At 33.1% G+C, this 21462-nt stretch overlaps 1 protein-coding gene across 2 annotated transcripts in view; it reads right to left on the bottom strand.

Moving 5' to 3' along the window:
- Positions 1 to 2068: 2068 nt before the first annotated feature.
- Positions 2069 to 21462, bottom strand: part of LOC110026588 (RINT1-like protein MAG2) — a 30926-nt gene continuing 11532 nt past the window's right edge. The window contains exons 3-4 of one of the 2 annotated variants that reach the window (XM_020727586.1): positions 4523 to 4623; positions 2069 to 4433 (exon numbers count right to left, since the gene is read on the bottom strand). In XM_020727586.1, coding sequence (XP_020583245.1) covers positions 2607 to 4433; positions 4523 to 4623 — 1928 coding nt within the window. In that variant the 3' untranslated portion in view covers positions 2069 to 2606. The remainder of the gene's footprint in view (positions 4434 to 4522; positions 4624 to 21462) is intronic. The other variant, XM_020727585.1, reaches the window with a different exon arrangement.

Here is a 21462-nt window from a genome sequence, read left to right as displayed (position 1 = left end):
TGGTGACAGCTTTCTAGATGCGGTCTGGTTTTTTCAAAAAAATATATATATTGATAATAGCTACCGTAGCTTTTTAAACAACTGATTATTTTTCAACAGCTTCATATTCATTTTTTAATAAGCTACAACTACCACAAACAGACTCTTGATATGCAGGTTAGGTTCGCGTCAAAGCAAATTCAAATCAAGTCAATTTTGAGCTAGAGTTGAACCCCACCTATGAGCTTGATTTGATACCTCTAGCTCAAATATATTTGAATTGTGCCGACCAAAAATATTATTTTTTTTCTATTTTTCTACTGCCTAAAAAAATATTTGATTTACATATGCTTATATTTATAATATTCTTGTGTATGAGAGAGAGAGAGAGCGTGTGTGTGTATTATTAATACAAATTATATGTAATTCTAATTTATCTCCATCTTAATTGTTCCAATTATGGCTATAAATCATCATTAAGATCATATAATTAAAAATCTAATTAATAACTAAACTCATTTAACTCGAATTAAGTTAATCCTATCTAAATTAAAAATTGATTGGACCATCAAATGAATTTTTTATGATCAAATTAAAATATCTGCCGTAATTGCACAATCACAATTAATTGATAACAGCTATGTTCTTGTATTGACTTTAGCACGACATGTCTCAAATGGTTTGGTATCTTGCACGGCATTTGATGTGAAGTCTTAATTTCTGAAATTATAATTTTATTTTTATAAAATTGCATATTAATTAAAAATAAAGTGAAAATTAAAAGTAAAAAATATAAGGGATTGATTGGTTGGGAGATTAATTTAGTCGGAATTTGAATTATATATTTTTTTAAATATTTAAATTTATGTTTAATTTAATAGATCCGGCAAATAAAGTCAATTCTAGCAAAAGTCAACATGATTGATGTGGGTATTAAAATATTTTACATTTGAGTACTGTTTTTTTGAAGTTTTACATATTTATACCATTCAATTTCTATGTATTTACATATCTAACACCTAAACTTTACTTTCTAAATGCATTTCATCTTACTTACGTTTATTTACATATCTAACACCTAAACTTTACTTTTTAAATGCATTTCATCTTACGTTTATTTCACTTTTTAAGCATTAAAATGGCTATGTTTTTGATGTGATATGAAAGAATTGAGTGGTATAAATGTAAATATTAAAGTTTGAGTGTTAAATATTTAAATAAATGTGCATTGGGTGGTTTTTACATAAAAGCCCATTTATTTAAAAAGTCACTTGGCCCATGTCTATTTATCATTTCTCTTTGGTTGTGGAATGACTAAATATATGGGCCCCTAATTTCTATGTATTTACATATCTAACACATAAGCTTAAGCTTTGCTTTTATATTTGGGGCATTTACATATACACATCATAATTTTAATGTATTATATATTGTTGAATCTTTTTAGGACGTTGAATCTCATATTATTCGTGAGGTCAGACAACTCAAAGAAGACCTATTAATAATGGATGTGGTGGAAGAGAATGGATATATGCTTCGGGAGTTCTCTCTCACTATCCGCGAGTAGATACGAGGCGGCGATAAATCCCTTTAGATGATGGGAGAATCTATTTATAATGATTTCAGATGGATTCTTTCTCCTATTTCCAATTGCAAATAGATAATTTTAGTAACATACGATATCTATTCACGAAACGTTGCTGAAGGATGATGATGTTACGAATGTTGGAAAATTGATAAATAGACGTAGAAATGTTCCTTACTAAATGATGATCGAGATACATGACAGTTTGCACATCAACATGTGAGGTTGTTGAATCACCCTGAAAGACCGATTTCATCAATGACCTTAGCAACTAGCACATCACAATTGAAAGACATGTCCTGAAAATTTTGGGTTTCCCAAGCCCAACAGGCCTATTGACCAATTCGGCAGGACATAAGAGCGTTTAGATGCAGATATGTAAATGCATAAGAATTAGACTGAATGAGAAGTTGATACAGCATAAATATACACAGAATCATAATTAGCAACACAATCAAAATCATCATAATTGCAAAAATCTTGACTGAATCTAAACATTTTTCACATAAATATTACAATTTCAACCCTCGTAAAGAGGAAAATTCCTCTTCAGAAGAAAATTTCTCTGCCATTTCTTCCTTGTCAGACTTCCTCCTGACTCGGAAACAGGCCCAAAAGCAGCAAGAACCAAAGAGCAAATATCAATTACATGTTAGCCCAAACAGCAACTGGGCATATAAAACATCATTAAGAAAAAATCAAGATAAATTATTGTTATTCTTTATTTTCTGTTAAAGAATTAAGAAAGTAAGACATTAGATTTGGTGAGAGAAGATGAGGAGCGAGCAACCATTGCGGAGCACAAACTTCATATACAATTTTTATATTTTTACATCTCACAGCTAAACTTTCGTGTTTACATAGCAATTTGGTGCTTTAAACTTGAGGTATTAAAATGTGTGTTTTATTTTTAAAAAAGTTGCTATTTTTAATGTGATACTAACGATTCGAGTGATATTTGTAATTGTGAAAGTTTAGCTGTGAGATATGTAGATATGCTATGGATGTAAATGGCCCAAAAAATAGAAATAAATGACATGCCTCAAAAAATTCTATTCTTCCCAAGCTTCTCTACCTCTAATAAAGTTAGATTTCTTATACTCTTCTCTTTTAACCACTTCTCCTTCCCCTTCACCAATTCATGCCCGAGTTCCTTCTCCTCCATTTTCAAAAGCCTCAGACCCTCACTCAGCCTAGGGAAAAAGCCCCCAGGTCTCAAACACCAAGCTGAGAAAACACCAAACAATACATCTATATCACCTTCAAACTTTCGAACACCGGCTTCGGAAAACTTCGTATTGCCTGCAATAACTCCATTGAAGAGTATCTGATCTACGCCGGAGGCCACTCTACGCCAAGTCTCGGTGAAGTCGACAACATTCAATGCTCCTTCAAGCTTCGAAATTTTATCCTGAAGATAGTCTAGAGCCGTAATAAGGGCCTTGAGGCCGACTCGACTTTCGTCGCTCTTCTCTTGCCACTGCTTCTTATTCTTTAAGTAGTCTCTACACCGCGCGTCGAATCCTCTTAATAGGACCGTGGAGATCTTCTCGGACCATTCATCTTGGAAATCTTTCATCGCTTTGACCTCCTCAAAAATGCCGCCACCTTCAGCAGTTTCAATCTCGAGAAAAAATAAATCCTCGCACCATTCCGTTAATGTTGATTCACAATACCGGGCTGCATTGATGGAGTACGAAACATTTATCATCGCATCGTCATCAGCCAAAGCGGTGAGACCCTCTGATTCCTGGCACCTTCTTAGTAAGCAATCTATAAATTCTTGGATAATGGGTGATCCAGTTAATTTTATGAACTTCGATCTCAGCGAAATGGTTGGGAGAGACTTCGCTCGATCAATAAGAAGCGAGAGACATTGGAGAAAAATACTGGAGACTACGGGAGACTTATAATCCTGAGTGCCTGAGATCGAAACCATGCCCTGAAGCTTCGTTTTCCAGTTCTTCTCACTTTGCAGTGCTGATTTGAGCCGCTCTAACATCTCGAACAGTTCTATTTCCACCCATATGTCGAGCCAATCGGGGCGGTCGCAGAATACGGATAGAGCTGAGGTGCTCCGCTGGTTCTCGCCTTCCAATAGGGAGATCGGTAAGCCTGAGTTTGCTAGTAGAGACTGCATTCTCTTATCAAAAGATATCATCAGATCTATCAGTTGAAGCCATGAAGATCTCAAGCTTTCAGACTCTATGTTCTCAGTATATTTGGGAAAGATTTCTTTAGCCAAGTAAGTGGAAAGGGCGGTTACCATTGCAGAAATCCACTCTTCCCGGCAGCTGTACCCGACAAGCCTCGCTTTGTCCACCCAAGGTTGCAATATATCATCCATGGAATCGACGAAATCCCTCGTGATCTTGAAAACGAGAGCAAAAATAAACTCAGGCTTTTCTACCCACTTGGAAAAATGAGCCTGAGATGCCAGTGAGATTGGATTAACTAGTTCCTCTATGACCCAAAGTGGTTGGTGGAGGTCTATCACTACATCATAGCCCTCGAGTTGACGAACCTTTCTACGAAATTGCAGCTCCTGTAAATCACAGAGAGAAAGGAAACTTACACAATACTTGCCCTTCAGTTCTCCCTCCATTGTCAGGAGAGGATTGGAAAACTCTGGTGATTTTCCAGACCTTTGGCCTGAAAAACTAGAACCAGAAAGTGGTGGTGGCCACCCAAGAGATGAAAGAAGAGACCGATGGTCTGCAATAGCCTGGGGCCGAAGAATGGCCAGAGCTTTGTCAATCCGGTGATCTACGGCTGAGACCAGGCGAGCCCACCGAGGCCTTGCTTTGGTGATGAATGATAAGATGTCCTCTATCTGTTTCAGAGAGTTTATAGCTTTCTGGTGAGTTTCCTGTGAGATCGATGAAGCCAACAAAAATTGGTTAGTGGAAATTGATTAAAACTCAGGTATATATTTCAGTTTTTGCAAATAAATATCACCTCTGAATTAGCTCGCCTAGGCGATTTCAACTTTCCGATGACGGAAGAAGAAACTGCATCTTCAACATCACCCACTAGACTGTCAAGCTTTAACGCCGTTTCTAAATAACATGAAAGGTTTTCAATTGATTCATCATTGATAATCATGTAAGAGAATATTATAGGAAAGAGTCAAAACAAAAGTAGTCCAGAATTGTAAGTTTAGTGGGAACACTTAAAACAGAAATCACAATTTATGTTCACATAATTTCAAATATTTTGATTTAGTCAATGGGCTTCTGGTTCAAAATCATGGAGAAGTTAGTTAAGTATTACGCAATCCATTCATCTTTCATGGTTTCATGGTGCGCTCTGACGTATAGAAATTAATGAGAATAACTGCATGTCAGGATTCAAAATGAACAGCTCCCCCATACACGCATTCGGTGTACCTTCGATTTTCTACACTCACTGAATGAACATATTATCAGATAAAGTTGTCTAAGCAAAGCAAGCATGCACTTACTTCACCAAATTTGTGAAGAACTTTATGAAATAGCCAAGCAAGCACAAACAATACAAGAAATATCAAGCAGTGCAGATATGAAGAAATTTGTAATGTCGCATGCTTGCCTAACCAAGCTCCAACAAAAAATGATCCGAGTATTTACAAGCAATAGAAATCATATGCACAATTTGCATGCAAATATTTCTGCTAAATAAATCAAGATGAGATAACACGAATTTCCAGCCATTAAGCATGGGCATGATTCATAACAAGACAATAAATGCAACAACATGGGGATACAGTAGGCTTCGATCTATAGAAGGACCATAGCAAATTTCTAATCCAATTGCACACCATCAATCAGCTCAAAATTTTGAAGAATTGATCAAATTGATGACACAATAGACTTAGTATAATGAGCGACAAAAATAAACACAAGTCATGTAAGGTTTAATTCACAGCAGCTGCTGACAGCAGTATTTAGAATGCATTCACCTCCAAGTTATCATCTTCAAGGAAAATCTCCTATCAAGCTATGTATTCTGACAACCAAATTGGATGTCTTTTGCAAGGAGTGGAATTAAATTTACAGGCATTTACATACATAGCACACAATTCTTATGCAATTACATATCTCACGCCTAAACTATCATATTTATGCATATGGCCCTTTGGTGCTTTAACCCTATGCATGAAAAGGTGTATTTCATTTTTAAAGGTAATAGTGCTATTTGTTATGTGAATTAAGGAATTGAGTGCAATGCGTTTCAATATGAAAGTATAGGCAGGAGATATGCAAATACATAAGAATCTTATGCTATGTATATTCAATTTTTATTTTATTTTGATGATTGCATCAAAAAAGACGATTGATATAGCGGAAGGATAGATGTACTAAATGATAAACAATTGAATGAACGAGCAAATGTCCTTTAAGCTCCTACTGTTCAGCGCGGCGGTGAAAGGACTCATTTTTGGTCTTATCCCTCAGAGAAACATTAGAGAAGAAAAAGAAACAATATGAAGCAGATAAGATTAGTAGCCAGCATCAGCTGAAGGACTGGAGCTCTTGACATAGAGGAGAAAAAGCAACCATAGGGGTCCCAAACCTCTACTTATGGTGCAAATAGATCTATTCTATGCCAAAAGTGGAGATGACGGACAAAATTCGTTGCCAACAAAAGGATTTCAAGCATCAACATATCAATTTATCCCTGCTAAAAGGAGTTAGGAAATAAATGTTATTCCATGTTTTAATGTTCCTTAGATAAGAGGAGACCCATCTCAAAATAAAATGGTATAGACCCCTAAGCCATTGTTTTTCAATTTGAATGTTATAAGATGAGAAAAAGCAGTCTATGGTCTTCCAAAAAGACATTCGTTCCATAGGAAAATACTTAAAGCAAAATTACACTTCATATCTGTATTATATGCCACCAATGAATGCAGGTATGCAAGGGTACATAATCACATTCATAAAGCAGGTTAAAGAAAGCACCAATATAACAATTCATTAATAGACGTGCACCCAAAACAAATAAAATATCAGACACAAATAAAAATTTCATTCACATTGCTATTTCAAAAACATATAGCCAACATTTAAATTTATTCTATAAATAATGCGTTTATTTAGTTACCCAATGTTTTTGAAATATCTGTGCAACATAGATTGCTAGTAATAGAGCAGCGGGAGAGCTGCAGAATATGTTATCGCTAAAAACTTTGGAATTCATGAGCATTGTTTGTGTGCAGCAGAAGCTAAAGTAGTTCTACGAAAAATATGTGCTCAAATCTAAATGAACAGAATGTAAAAATGAGTTTCAACAAGTATTCATCTTTACAAATGTAAATAAATTAAAATAGATATAAGGTTTATTGTAAATGGCACAGCTCTTTAAGGGTGAAATATAGTTCAATTTCTATTCCTCTGTCCATGGGGTAACTGTTAATGGAAGCTATAGCAAATTTATTCCGTAATACTATAGCCCCTCAAGCAAATGAGGATACTAATTGAAGAAAAAAATTATAAAAAGAAGAACTGAATACAGGTGGCTTAGAAGAGACTAGCATAAAGTGGGAATTCGATGGAGAGAAAACAAGAAAATAATGAAATAAAAAGACTTTTGCAGATGCAAACTTCGATAAAAAAAAAATAATCGTGAATTCATCTGAAACGAAAATTCATTTCAAGAGTGGGAGAATAATTCTCTCACTGGAATTCATATCTAGTTATTGTTTATTTGGACAGTACTCATATTTTCTATCGAACTTTCTATCAAATTATTACGAAATAGGAAGTAAAAGTAGAAAAATCCTAATTAAGGATTTCAGAAAAGAAAAATATAAAAATTTTAGAGAGTGCAACCATAAAATTATCACGATAGAAGAAACGAAGATTATTTCCAAAATATTTTTTAATGACCAAATAAATAGAAACAATTAGGGTAAATCTGTTATTTCTTTTGTTCTTTGGTTTTTTGAAGAATATACGAAAAAAATGAATTTTACTCAATAGAAAATGGTTAAATGAAAAAGGAGAGATCATCAAATCTATATATTCTCCAAATATTAAGACTATAATTAATATTAGGCTAGAAAACTTAGAAATATCTACATTCAGTAAATTAAGTACTAAAGTGAATGCTTTTAAAAAATTTAGCACGACACTTCAACAGTTAAATTACACAAATACAACTCTACGAATAATATCTGAGCATTTAACTCAGATAAGTAAAAAGCTAAACACAGAACCAATGTGTTCTAATAAATCTCTTGCCATAATTAAAAGACTTTTGACCATATAGCCTCATCTTAAATTTCAATTTGATTTAGTACCAAATATGAAGATTTTGAGGAACTAATCTCAAAATTAAAAGAAAATAATTTAGTATTAAAAGATCAATTCTGACTTTGAAAAAATATCTTCTACAAATGAATCTATTGAAGATTTATCTGATGAAGACTTAGATAAGTTTCAAAATGAATTTAAAGATTTAGAATTAAATAATTTAGAAATAATAAAATAAAATATCGAAAGAGGCCATTAGATAGACAGTATTAAACTAGATAGAGAAATAATCAGTCGTCGGTATAACCCTATGTCATTCTGATGAAGCAGGGTCAATAGGTCCCATGATGTATCTGCCCCAACATTTAAAGACCGCCAGACAATCGTAGGGTGTAATGCGTTCGGCGGCTGATACAAAACCGCACCGTGCACTTGACTCTGGTGACATCGTCTTGCAATTTTCATACAGTCGTTGATCATGGTTGGCAAATAATATCCTATTCTCTTAATTTTTTTATTTATCTTAGAGATAGATTGATGAGCTACACATAAGTCAGAATGTGTCTCTTTAACGATCTTTTGGGCTTACGTTGGTCTAAGTAATGTAACCACATGATCGAAAAACCTTGATATAATGTGAGATTGATGAGAGTATAATATAAAGCTTTACATTTTAACTGATGAGTCATTGATTTATCTTAAGGTAATTTTCCTTCTCGGGGATAATCTAAAAATGTTTGTCTCTAATTAACTAAGTCTTCAACTGTGGTTTATTAATATCTTTCATATCAAACGGAGAGAGAACCCGACAACCATGAACATCAAGTAGTATTGGTTTTTCTTTCCAACATATTGTCACTTTAGCCAGTTTTTTCAAAACATTCGCAATGATGTTACTACCACGGGATATTTGATACAAAATGACATTTGAAATATATTCAAGTAAGCTCATCATATACTGATAATAATGATAGAATAAGAGTTTGAAGATTTTATAGGTTTCAACAATCTGGTTGATTAATAGTTATGAATCTCCAAAAACATTAACTTTTTGAATGTTTATTAAAATGGTCAGATGGAGGCCAGTAATCAGGGTTTCATACTCCGTTTTATTGTTGGTACATGACTCTGACAAATGGTAGGAGAATCTCATCATTCCTCGCTCAGGGGTTATGAATACAAGTCTTATCCCTGCTTTTCCAGAAATAACTACTTTTGTAATAATATATTTCTTGACTGACGAAGCACCGTTAAAATAAAATTCCCAACAGAGCTTCTCTAGATCTTCTAATGTCATGAGTTATTTGTCAAGTAAATCATCATTTAAAGAGGCATCATTAGTTAAATAGTGTGTTGCAAAAAAAAATATGTCAAAACTTAGTCTTTAATAGCACGTACGGGAACAAAAGTTATATCAAATTGAAATACGACCATTGACCAACGAGTCAATCTTCCAGAAAACATTGAGCGGGTATTCAAATATTGTAATTGATAGAACCTAGAGATAAAATTGTTTTTAAAAAATAGAATGTAATGACTTAACTTTGAGCACAAAAATTATAACTTAACAACGTTTTTCAATAAAAAGAAAGTTTCTTTTAGTTGGGTTAAATCGATGATTTAAAAAATATAGTGCATTATCATTTCTTGTCTCATTAGCTTGAGCTAGTAAAGCGTCAAGAGATTCATCTAGAGTAGCAATGTAAGTATTAACGACCGTCCTGAAATGGAAGTTGCTAAAATTAAAGGTGTCATTAAATATTGTTCAATGCTTTCAAAAATTTGTTAGCAATCGTCATCCCAATGAAACTAAACGTTCTTCTTGGTTAAACAGAAAAAGGAAGGCACGTACCCGCCATATTATAAATAAAGTATCATAGATATGTCAATTTATCATGAAAGAACTGAAGTTGAGTCAGACATTTGGGAGGCAGCATTTCTAATGTAGCTTTTATTTTTTCTGGATTTATTTCAATCTCATGATGTCGTAGTACAAAACCTAGGAATTTTCCTTAGATAATGCGAAAGATGCATTTCAAAAGATTCATCTTTAAGTTGTATAAAAGTAATCATTCAAAACTAATTCACAAATCATGTATATTATTTAATATTCTCGTACAATGATGATTAAAACTTGTCTTGTTTAGTAATCATTCAAAACTAATTCACAAATCATGTATATAGTCTTCTTTTTCTTTATTTTTCACCACCATATCATCAACATAACATATACTTATTTATGTATCAATTCGTAATTAAAAATTGTTATTGCTCGATAATAGAAAACATCATCTTTAAGTCGAAGGGCATAACTTTATAATAGTATATTTCAATCAATATTCTAAATGTTGTGTTTCTCATCTTCGAGAGTCATCTTAATTTGGTCGTATCGCGAAGATCCGTCCATGAAAGAGAAAATAATGTGTGATAAGGCAATGTCAAATATTACATAATCAAAGAAAATTTATCTTTAGAACATGTCATGTTGAGATCTCTAACGTCTATACAACACGTATTTGTTCATTTTTCTTCTTAACATGACAACATTGGCCAGGCAAGAAGGATATTTCTCTTCTTGAATAAAATCAGTTTCAATTAACATTTTCACCTCTCATTACTTATTCTTCAATTTCAACACTCATTCGTCGAGGTGATCGTTTAACACGTACAACATCATATTGAATTTTCAATTTATGGACTACCACCTTAGGAGCAAGTCCTGACATCTCTTCATAGCTCCAAGTAAAATAATCTTTAAATTTCATTAATAATTTAGTAATATCATTAGTCTTTTGTTCGTTCAAAAGTGAACTTACAAAAGTTGATTTAAAGTTGTCTTGAGTTCCCAAATTTATTTCTTTTAACTTATCAATAGTTGATTTTATTTCTTCCTCTAGTACAAGAAGTGCATATCCAACTAAGAGGTCATTCGGATCTTCAAGGGTTCTAAACAAACATTGTTGTTATTAAAGAGATTCTTCTCCAAAGAGATCTCATCAGATTCCAAAAAACTAGTAATGTCCAAACAATATTGTTTATCATTTACCTGCCCTACAGTAATAAATCTCACACCAACTTTTGATTTAACTCCTTCGCGTTTAGGATTTCCAAGATTGTTAAAGCAGTGAGATTGCTTTTTAGACTATATGTGTGGTATTAATCTTTGTTTTGCTAAATTAATATCACAAGATAAGTATCAATCGAAAAGAAGTTCTATTGATTTATTTGAAATTTCATATTTACATTCTACATTTTTTTCAATGCTAAAAAATGAGAACACTTTACAAAAAGTTTGACTATGATAACCACTCAATTGGGGTAATGCTTTAACTTCCAACTCTTCCACAACATCAATAGATAGTGGGGTCATAGCTATATTATTTAATCTTCTCGTACAATGATGATTAAGACTTGTCTTGTTTCATAGCTGCTTTTCCTTCATCATAGTTTTTCTTTTTCAACAGAAATTCTCCACGGTGTTCTTATTTTTGTCGAATCAACAGACCAACCTATATTGTATGACTCATCCTCTGAACTGGATTCTAGGTCAATATTCACTGCAGGTGTTCTGTTCTACAAATTTGGAAAAGAATTTTTTCTAGTTGGTTTTACTCATTCTCCAGGATCACTCTGTTACTCTTGGCAATTCTATCACATACTCATGGATTTGGAGAGATGTAGGCCTACTGGATGATTATCTGAGGTTCATCATCATCGTCAGACGATATGTTCCCTTTTTATGTATCTTGTAGTTTTTTAATATTTTTTCCTTCTAATTTTTTCTTTATCTCTTTGTCAACTTTTTCTTATTTAGCGTTTTTATTTTTTGTCATTCTTTGTTTTTCAACATTGTCTTTTCAGTCATTTTCTTCTAAACTTTTTAACTCCTAGTAATTCTCTGGAGAAGAACACTTAGTTATTCAGCAAGTAATACGCTGCATCTTTGTAAATTTCGACTTCGTGAATTGAAAACAATTGTAAGCCACCATTGATGCACTATTCCACATCATCTCGTCAATACTTAATCTGATGCTTGTGAAGCCAAAGTCACCCTAGCAATGCATTGAATGAGTTTCTAAATCGATGATGTGAAACTTCACTTCGGTCTAGAAAGCTCCAATCTTAAGTAAGAGGGTTATCGACCCTAAAGCTCTCTCAACTTTCGCATTGAATCCACACAACATCTTATCATAGAAAAAATTTTTAGTATCAATGTCAAGGTAAGCAAGGGTTCTTAAATTCATAACTTTGACCGATATACCCTGATCAATAATAACTCTAGACAATCGAAATTGCCCAACATTTACAAAATTATAAAATGGTTAATTATGATCGGTTGTCCCTAACAGCGAATCATTATCAGTAACAGTCAATTTGGGAACTTCATTTAAGTTGTTTGCTTCTCATTTAAAGGATCAGATGTCAGTTGGGTCATCTAATCTTTAATTAGTGACTCGTCTCTTTGGACAAGGCAAAGAGTCATAAATACTGAGTTCGCTGGCAATTTCCTTAAATAGAACAACACATTATAATCAACATTAAAGAGAGTTTCCATAGGCTTATCCTGGATAGAAGCATCATGCGAAAGGAATGTTGGTTGATTTAGACTAAGATTAATTAGATTTTTCGGGAATTATTTTGTGAGGTGAGAGTACTTTGTTACTTTGAAGATTGATCTCCAAAAAATACCATTGGCAATAATATTTACCAATCGTTTCATGTCTTCTTGAATCTCTTCTTAGGATTGCTTGGAGTCTGAAAATTCCATCCAGATCTCAATAGGCATCCTTCAGAAACCAAGGACATGATTATCACTATTAGAAAAGGGATAGTCATCCAAATAAGTTTATTCAACAAGTTCACATATGATTTGAGAATTATTTGCATTGGGACTGTTAAAACTATTATTATTATTGTTATTTAAATCAGTCGAATTAGATTCATCAGATAAAGATAAGATATACCTAAAACCACAAACTCATTTTATTAATAGTTCTTTTATCAGGAACGAAAAAAAGTTATACAGGTTAAGTGACACAAGAGTCACAGGACCCCTGTCCGAAATAACAAGCCTAACAAGATTTTTCACTATAATCATAATTATTTCCTTAAACGTTCTTTCTCATTTGGTTTTCACTTCAGGTTCAACGTGCTTCAGTACTGGTTTGATTTCTAACTTAGACTTTTTTTCATCTGGAACTACAAAGAAATTTGAGTTATTAGATGTTCGAGTTCATTCAGGCTCTTGAGCAGATAATTTGTGGAGTTACTTGAGAAGCTTCCAGGAATTTTTAGATAGGATTGTTTTCCAACTGTCTGTCTCCATATAAGGATCAAATGGTTCCACACCTTTTCTAGAGACAACACTAACAGAACCCTATTAGTTCCTTCAGATATTATTTAAGAATGATCATGTTTCCATGTTTATGATTTCTCTCCAACCAACCCTTGAATGTGAATCATTATTCAATGGTATGGTTGAGCATCCTTATTCCTTCCAACTTCATCAGGTTTAGTTGGTTTAAAGAGCTTGAAGTTTGGATTCTTGGACAAATTCTTGACCATCTTCTTGACAGCTTCATTTTTAAGGAATATTTTCGATTCTTTAGTTCTTCAAATTCTTCCCTAGCAGTTTTCTTTTCTCTGATCTATGAGGTGGTTGTTGTTGTTGTTGTTGTTGATGATACTGTTGTTGTGATTTTTACCACTGTTGTTGATTAGGGTTCTCACTTGTATTTTCATAAGTTTATCTTTCTCAATAGCAGACACATTCTCAATTTTCTTTTTCTCAAAATCCTTCTGGAGTTTTTGTTTATTCTCTTTATTCAAAAATGATAATTATTTAGCTTCTTCCTGCAATTTAGCCACATTACTTATCAATTTTTCAAAAGTCCTTATGATAAATCCTTTTAACATAAAAGCAATTGGTCCATGGATATTCTTTAACAATATTTCTATGGCATGTGGCTTCTGCAACTAAAGTTCACATTTCAAACTCAAGTTTCTTCACCTCAAGATATAATCTACCGAAATTTTATAAACAACCAAATCCTCGAGAGTGATATGGTGTTGAGCTCCAGTAAATCTTTTGATGAATAACTCTTCCAACTAAGCAAAGGTCTTAGCTGAGTTGTTAGGTAGTTCAGCATACTAATCAAATGTTGTTCCAGACAGACTCTTAACAAATTGACAGAATAATAACGCATCACTTCCCCCTGCATTATAATAACTACCTCATAAGTGTGCTAAATGTTATCTCGGATTCTCAATTCCATCAAAAAATTTTGAAGTTGAGTGGTAAAAATCTTTTAGGATATTATAAAACATTAAATTCCTCGGGAAAAGGTTGTCCTTTTGGTACTACATTATCATTATTGGCTTGAGCTAAGGCACCATTGACTTGTTCAATCATAAACTTCAAATCCTTACTAGATGGTAATGGTGTTTCTAGTTCCTACTTAAAGACTTCCTCTTCAGCTATTCTCGTCTTTGAATTATCAAGTACATGAATAACCTCAGACTTCTCTATTGCTATATGAACTGGAATTTTAGTAATATTCTTTCGAATGAAAGGTATTGAAGCTAGTTCATCTATTTTCTTTTCTAATTTTTCAATATGGTCATCTTGTTGTTTTAACTCATTAATAAATATTGAGTTGTGTGGGTTGTGGACCCTCTTCAACTTCATCTTCTTGGAGTTGTATTGGCATCTGGTTTTGGTTTGTAGGGATAACATTTATAGTCTCCTCCATTCTTTTCTTCAATATTTTAATGATCTCATCTCTCTGTCTTAGCTTAAAAATTATCGTGTTGCATCAAGTATGACACATTCTTCCATGAGAACATTTTGTAAATCACTATCCTCTTATTGTCGTTCTCTTAACGAAGATCTAGTTTCGATCATCATAACAGCGAGAGTTTCTTCCAAGATCTTAGAATTTTAATCATCTTCCATCAATTGTTTGAGATCAGCTTCCAGTTCACTTAAAATTTCTTCAATAGGTCGACCTCTAATATTCATAAGATCAACATGGATATATTTGGGTTCTGCATCAATATTCATCTCCTCAACTTTCTTTATAATGGTCTCAGGTTCATGATCATCAATTTCTTGAAGTTGTGGCACCTTCCTTAAAACAGGTGAGGGAGGTGGAGAAGGGGTTTCCAGTCTATCTTCCTCTATAGGAGGAGGAAATATTATGACCTCAGAACATCACTTTATCACCAAATGGATGATTTCTTTTCATTCTCAATATTGGAAAGTTCTTTAGAGGACTTTAGGATATACGGCACGGAGGAGCTTCAGATGACAGACGTCGTACCTTCTAAGTTTTCTGAATACGTCAAGAAACAAAAGGTGATGCTTCTTGTGATAAATGATCAGCAGAGATCTGCCTTCTTAAACGTTTACGTTCTTTCCTCAAGGTTCTATGATATTCCAAAATCTTTTCTCCTTCTTTATCAAGAATTATATGTCCTACTGACTTCAAATCTTCTACCATTGTGCATTTCTTCTTTCCTATCATTTTTTAGGTATTTGACAAAGACCAAAAAAACATAATTATCTATTTCCTTTGGGGTTTAGCTTTAATAAATGGTGGACGTGAATCTGCTATCTCATGCACCTTTTCTTTATCTCAGGCCACAGAAAGTGTGTGAAACCTACTTCCATCCAGAAGATGAAAAGTTTCGACAAAATTAGATTCAATCTCACGGGCATCCTTCTCAACTAACTTCTTTCCTTTTTTTAACCGGAGATATCTCTTAAGAATTCTTCTACTCCTATCCCTTCGTTGAGTTTTAGTCAGTGTAGGTACAATCTTAGAAGATGAGCCAACTTCGAACACTAATAAAATGTTGTAAGCTTCACTCAATACTTCTACTAATTTCTCATTAACTTCTTCAACAAAATCAAGAATCTTAAGAACTTCGGGAACTTCTATCCTCTCACTTGGAATCTGATTCTCAGACATAACAGTGGCAACAATACTTAAAAGAAAAATATTTTCAACAACTTTTTTCTTCAAGGGTGAGAAATTTTCTTCAAATCTGAGCCTGAATTCTATCAGAGGTGTTTTCTCATCAACCAGTTGTCAGCCTACGGTGGAAAAGGTAAGATCAACACAAGCCATCATGAAGTAATCAAATCTCATTCTGAATTTGATGACGGACCCACCGCTGAGATGAGGACTGAGTGCTAAATTTCTTCTCTTTCCAAAAGAGAAAATTAATTTCGGGATAGATATCTTCCTGTAAGGGGATACAAAAAGAGATGTTAACGGGAAGTCGACTTATGAATCTCTAAATTTGAGGAGTTTAAGAATGAACATTATAAAAAAGATGGAAAGATGAACCCATCCCATCAATTAACGGAAGGAAAGTCCAACGGGGAAAATGATAGATAAACCAACCTCAAACGGTTCTAGACAGTTCAATTGTAAACTAGGTTCTTTAGTATATTCTAACTAAACCAGCCAAATGTTATATTTGAATCAGTCGAACTAGCTGGTCTGGTCCGATTTTCTAAACATTGGTGAGAAAATAAAATGGGAGATAGAATAGGGAAGAGAAAGAGAGGTAGCTAAAAACCAAATATATTTAGGAAAATTAACATACATGCCACACAATTCCTATGTATTTACATATCTAAACCCTAAACTTTAATATTTACTTTTGTATCACTTATTTAAGAATGAAAATGTGTATTTCACTTTTTAAAAGTTAATGATAGTTGTATTTTTTATGTGATATAAAAAATTTGATTGTTATAAATATAAAAAAAAAGGTGTTAGATATATAATTTCATAAAAATTATGTGATATGTGTGTAAATGCCCCATTATCCAAAAGTATAACTTAACATAAAATAAAGTTATAAAATATAAAATACTAAATTAAGCGAAAATAAATACAAAAACACTAAAAAAGCCTAAACATAATTTCTTTTATTGTATTAATTACCTTAGGGTTGTAAAGAACTCTACTAAAAAAATTTAAAATACCAAGGAATAAAAGAAGATTGCCAACTATATAAAAAAGCTAATGACATCTATCCTGATAGAGAGTCAAATGAGCAATCCATCCAAAGGACTTATAATGAATGAGAAATCAATCCCGAGAAGGAAGAGATAAAGGAGAAAAACATCACCACACCAATACTATTAGTATAAATTTTTTGAATCAAACCTCAACAAAATTATCATAGCCCTAGAAATATAACATTACAAACTTGCGGTGTTCATGCATATAGTTGGATTGAATCAACCTAACTGAAGTGCTGACTGATTAAAGCTGACCTCTTAATTAGAGTTTAAGAGTGGGATGAGTGTTGAAAAGATGCATCCTAAGACGTCGGTCTAGGATGATATATGTATATAATACTTCTGGCATGCAACTGTGTGAATGGATTTGATTTGGGGACAACATGGAGATCACAAATGAGGCAGATCATGCAAGCCAATGTCACGAGAAGGAATGGCAATTGGTTTGTGAGCATTCAATTAGCAGCATTACAATGTGATTGGGGCCAAACATGGATGATGCAAAAAAATAGGGGCTCGCAGAAGTTTGGAGTAGTTGGCAATGCCAAATGCATGGCCTCCATCAAGACACATCACCCCAAAATGGTCTCATGTAGTAAGAAGATGAACTTAGCCGTGGGGATAGCATGGAAGTAGAAGGTAAAGAGATGCTCATGTCCACAGAAGAAACGCTCTCAAATCAAGGCAAGCATGATGATTAGGTTGATTAGAATTGTGAAAGAGATCTTTGGTGGCAAGGGTGACCTTAAATGAATCCCGCACGATCCACTAACATGAAAATTACACAACAAAACGAGCAAAATTATCTACATTATCCAGTTTAGTTATGATGGGAGTGCCTTCGATAAGATCATCAGCGAGAACAATAAGGAGAATCAACAGTTCTTAGTAGGCTCAATGGTGCAAAAATCAAGAGATCTAGTAGTCAAAACCTAAACAAATTACTTCATTGAAATATATATAATTTAAAATTTTATTATAAACCAAACTTAATGCAAAGCGGTGCAATGAAATGGATAAAAACACTGTAGGAAAAGAGTCAAAGAGGCAAAGAGAAAGAGTTAAGTAAACAAATGTAAGAATACCAAAGATTTATAGAGAACTATGTGTTTAAATTAAACGGAAAGTCAATCAACCTAAGAATTTTTACTCAGTGCTACTATTTTATTATGCAGTTTTCGCTTTTTGATATTTTGGAATGCCTATGAGGAATGTCTATGAGAATAGTATACATTCCTTATTAATTTGATTCCCTGGTAATAGATTGTCTTATGTGGTTTAGCATAGCATCAAGATGGTCGGTTGTTCATGTCTCTGGATGTATCAATTTATGAGCTGGATACCGGTTTCAAAGATAAGATGCACTGTTATGTACAATAGAATCTACATTTCACGTAATTTTAGCATTAGCATAGATTTTATTTTTTGCAATTCAAACATGTGGATCCTATCTTAATGTTGTTTCCCACTCGTTTCCTATTTTTATCATAATTTTCTATTATCTTCTAGCCAACTTGTGGTTTATCCTACCAGTAAGATAAGGTTCACATGCACCTATAATAGGTTCCATACATTCGATTGTTCCATCTCCATTCCATAAACTCCTTTCATGTGCAAATTTAAGCATATAGTTACCCTGTTCTGCATATGCTTTAGGCCTTGGTTTTAAAATTAAGAGCTTCGTAGAAGTCTTTTATCTGAATAATTGAGACTTTTAACTTGAAAAAGACCTAATCTGACGTCTTATTTATTGACATGAGGATAAAAAATCTTTAAATAGATACATAGTTTTATAAGACTTTTGGATCAATAAAGTTTTATTGTCATGTTTTTAATTTTGTGTACATTTAGATATGAGATTTATCCAAATGTGTTCTAAGAATGAATATTGTGATAAAATAACTTCATGGGAAATATATCCTTCTATACCAATATAAGGCCTCTATTTTCTCCACTTTAGTGATTTATTTCCTTAAATTATTTTCTTCTCAAATATTTATTACTAGCAATGTAGGAGTACTGATTTCGGTCAAATTCCCCACAATTGAACCTTTATATTGCCAAAAACAAATATTAGTGCTCATTGATTTTTCATGGTTCAGACTTGTTAATTCCACATAAAATCAAACGTTATATATTTCACTTTGGCTCAGTTCCATGTATTTTGAGTTTAAAACGAAAGAAAATGAATTTTCATGCATTTTGTTGCCTTAAATCTGTGAATGCCAGTTTCATTTGCTTGATCTACATGTATTACATCGACAGTAGTATTGAAAATTTAAAGCAATAGATTAGCGAGAATGGCCTCTTTGGGAGGAACAATAAAGTTGGTGGTCACCTCTATGGTGTTCAAAGTTCTGAAAAGAACTTAAGCAAAACAATTAAAAGAAATCTTCAAAATGTGCTTATGAAGTCGTGTGAGGCAATGTGCTAGGCTTGCACATCAATTGCATGTGAAGTACAAACTTGAGCTAAAGTAATCATGTCACATCACTCTGTTGTGAAACATTATCATACTTCCCAAGTGATTTCAGTTCAGAATAAAATCCCTATTTAATTTTCATAGTTCGATTTGGCATTTGCCAAAATAATTAGGCATGAGCATTTGCTTAAAATCATTATTTAACATAGTCATTATATTGTTTCTCATTGGTTTTACATTATATTCTTAGGAAGATGATCACTTCTTTATGTTATTTTATCTTCGCACTCTCCTATCCATTAGTTTCTCTATACCCATTTTACTGGTTCATTTTGTCAACGCGAGCAGCTTCTCAATTAGAAACTTATTCTCAAGAATTTGTCTCGATTTCTCATTTCCAAACTCTCTTGCTGCAAACCACTTCACCTTTCAATCCCAAGCTAAACACTCAATCTCATGAGTATTCTTGATTTTAAAATACTCTTTCATCGCATCATGATTTCTATCTTTAATTACTTCTTTTTTTTAGTTTTCGATTAGGTAAAATTTAATATCATTGAACGCATAATTATTATTGTTGAAGTTATTATCTGATATAGGTTAAATTCAAAAATGGTTATCATAAGCACAAAGTATATGTATATATGATTTACAAGTCATGAACGCTTCAATTAGTAAAAACTTTGCTTTATGCTTCATGTGTTGAAGCAAAGAAAAAATCATTATGTAGAGCACTGCGCTTAGCACTTCAAAACACTAATCTTGAGACTTCCACCATATTCGAAGATGTAAAAATTTTGATTTAATATTTGGGGGTGGATAGGAGAGCTCCTAGATATGTAGAAGTTTTATTATCATCTAAGAAGTCTCTTAAACCTCCTTCACATTCTATAGTTTACATCAGTAATAATAAACTAGAAAATCTACAAAAAAAAAAGGGTGTCAAAGTTTTGACTCATCATCACAAAGGTTTCAAAGAAATGTGTACTCATTCCTAATTTTTTTAAATGTTTTTAGATGGGTCAAACTTAGTGATTAAAGATGAAAATCAAAAACACTTTTCTTAGAAAAAGATATGTCCACCTTCTCTGAAATGAAGTTCTGATCAATCTCAATGTGTTTCGTTCGGTCATGATGAACAGGATTCTTTGCGATACTTATTGCAGCTTGATTGTCACAGAACATCTTGATAGAATTTTCTCCCATAATTCCAAGCCTTTGAGAAATCTTTTGATCCACATTCCTTCACAGATTCCAAGTGCCAGTGCTCTGTATTCTGCTTCTGCGCTACTCTGAGATACCACCGATTGCTTCTTACTTCTCCATGTCATTAGATTGCCGCATACATAAGAGTAATAACATATGGTGGGTCCTTCTGTCAATGAGTTCTTCAGTCCAACTAGTATCAATGTATAATTTCACATTTATGTTCCTAATTTTCTTAACAATTAATTTATAACCAAGAGTCTTCTTGAGAAATTTCAGAATTCTGTACACCATATCCAAGTGCTATTTATTTGGGTTATTCATTTGTTGACCCATAATACTAGCAGGGTATCCAATATCTGCATATGTGACAGACAGATGAGTTTTTCTACTAATCTTTGATATCCTTCCTTATCAACAGAGACACTTTCTTCTCCCCACTTTGATTTCTGATTATGATCCACTGGAGTATCAGTAGGCTTACATCCAATCATTCCTCTCCTTTAGTAGATCTAGATGTATTTCCTTTGTGATATAACGATGCATTTCCTAGACCTTGCCACCTCCATATCAAAAAAATATCTCGTGGTTCATAAGTCCTTGATTTTAAACTCCATGGAAATTAGTTCTTTGATGAGAATCGGTCTTTCATAATTACCAGTAAGAATCATATAATCTACATATACTATCAATTCAACAATATAACCTCCCTAAGAATATTTTACAAAAATAGTATGATTAGTTTGAATTTGACAATACCCATTAAATCTTATGGTTTTAGCAAACCTTTCAAACAACTCTTGGTAATTACTTAAGCCCATAGAGAGATTTCTTGATTTTGCATGCTAGGGGTTTGTTGGAATCATTCTCAATTCCTGGTGATACTCCATATACACTTCGTCTAAATCCCCATTCAAGAAGATTCATTTTTTTTTTGTCAAGTTTATGTAGCCCTCATGACGTATTAACAGTAACTGAAAGGAGAACTTTGATA

This window comes from Phalaenopsis equestris, unplaced genomic scaffold (assembly GCF_001263595.1).
Source record: "Phalaenopsis equestris unplaced genomic scaffold, ASM126359v1 Scaffold000382, whole genome shotgun sequence".
In the NCBI taxonomy this organism is placed as follows: domain Eukaryota; kingdom Viridiplantae; phylum Streptophyta; class Magnoliopsida; order Asparagales; family Orchidaceae; genus Phalaenopsis; species Phalaenopsis equestris.
The sequence above is the reverse complement of the archived record's forward strand: the minus strand, read 5'-3'. Positions and strand labels throughout refer to the sequence as shown.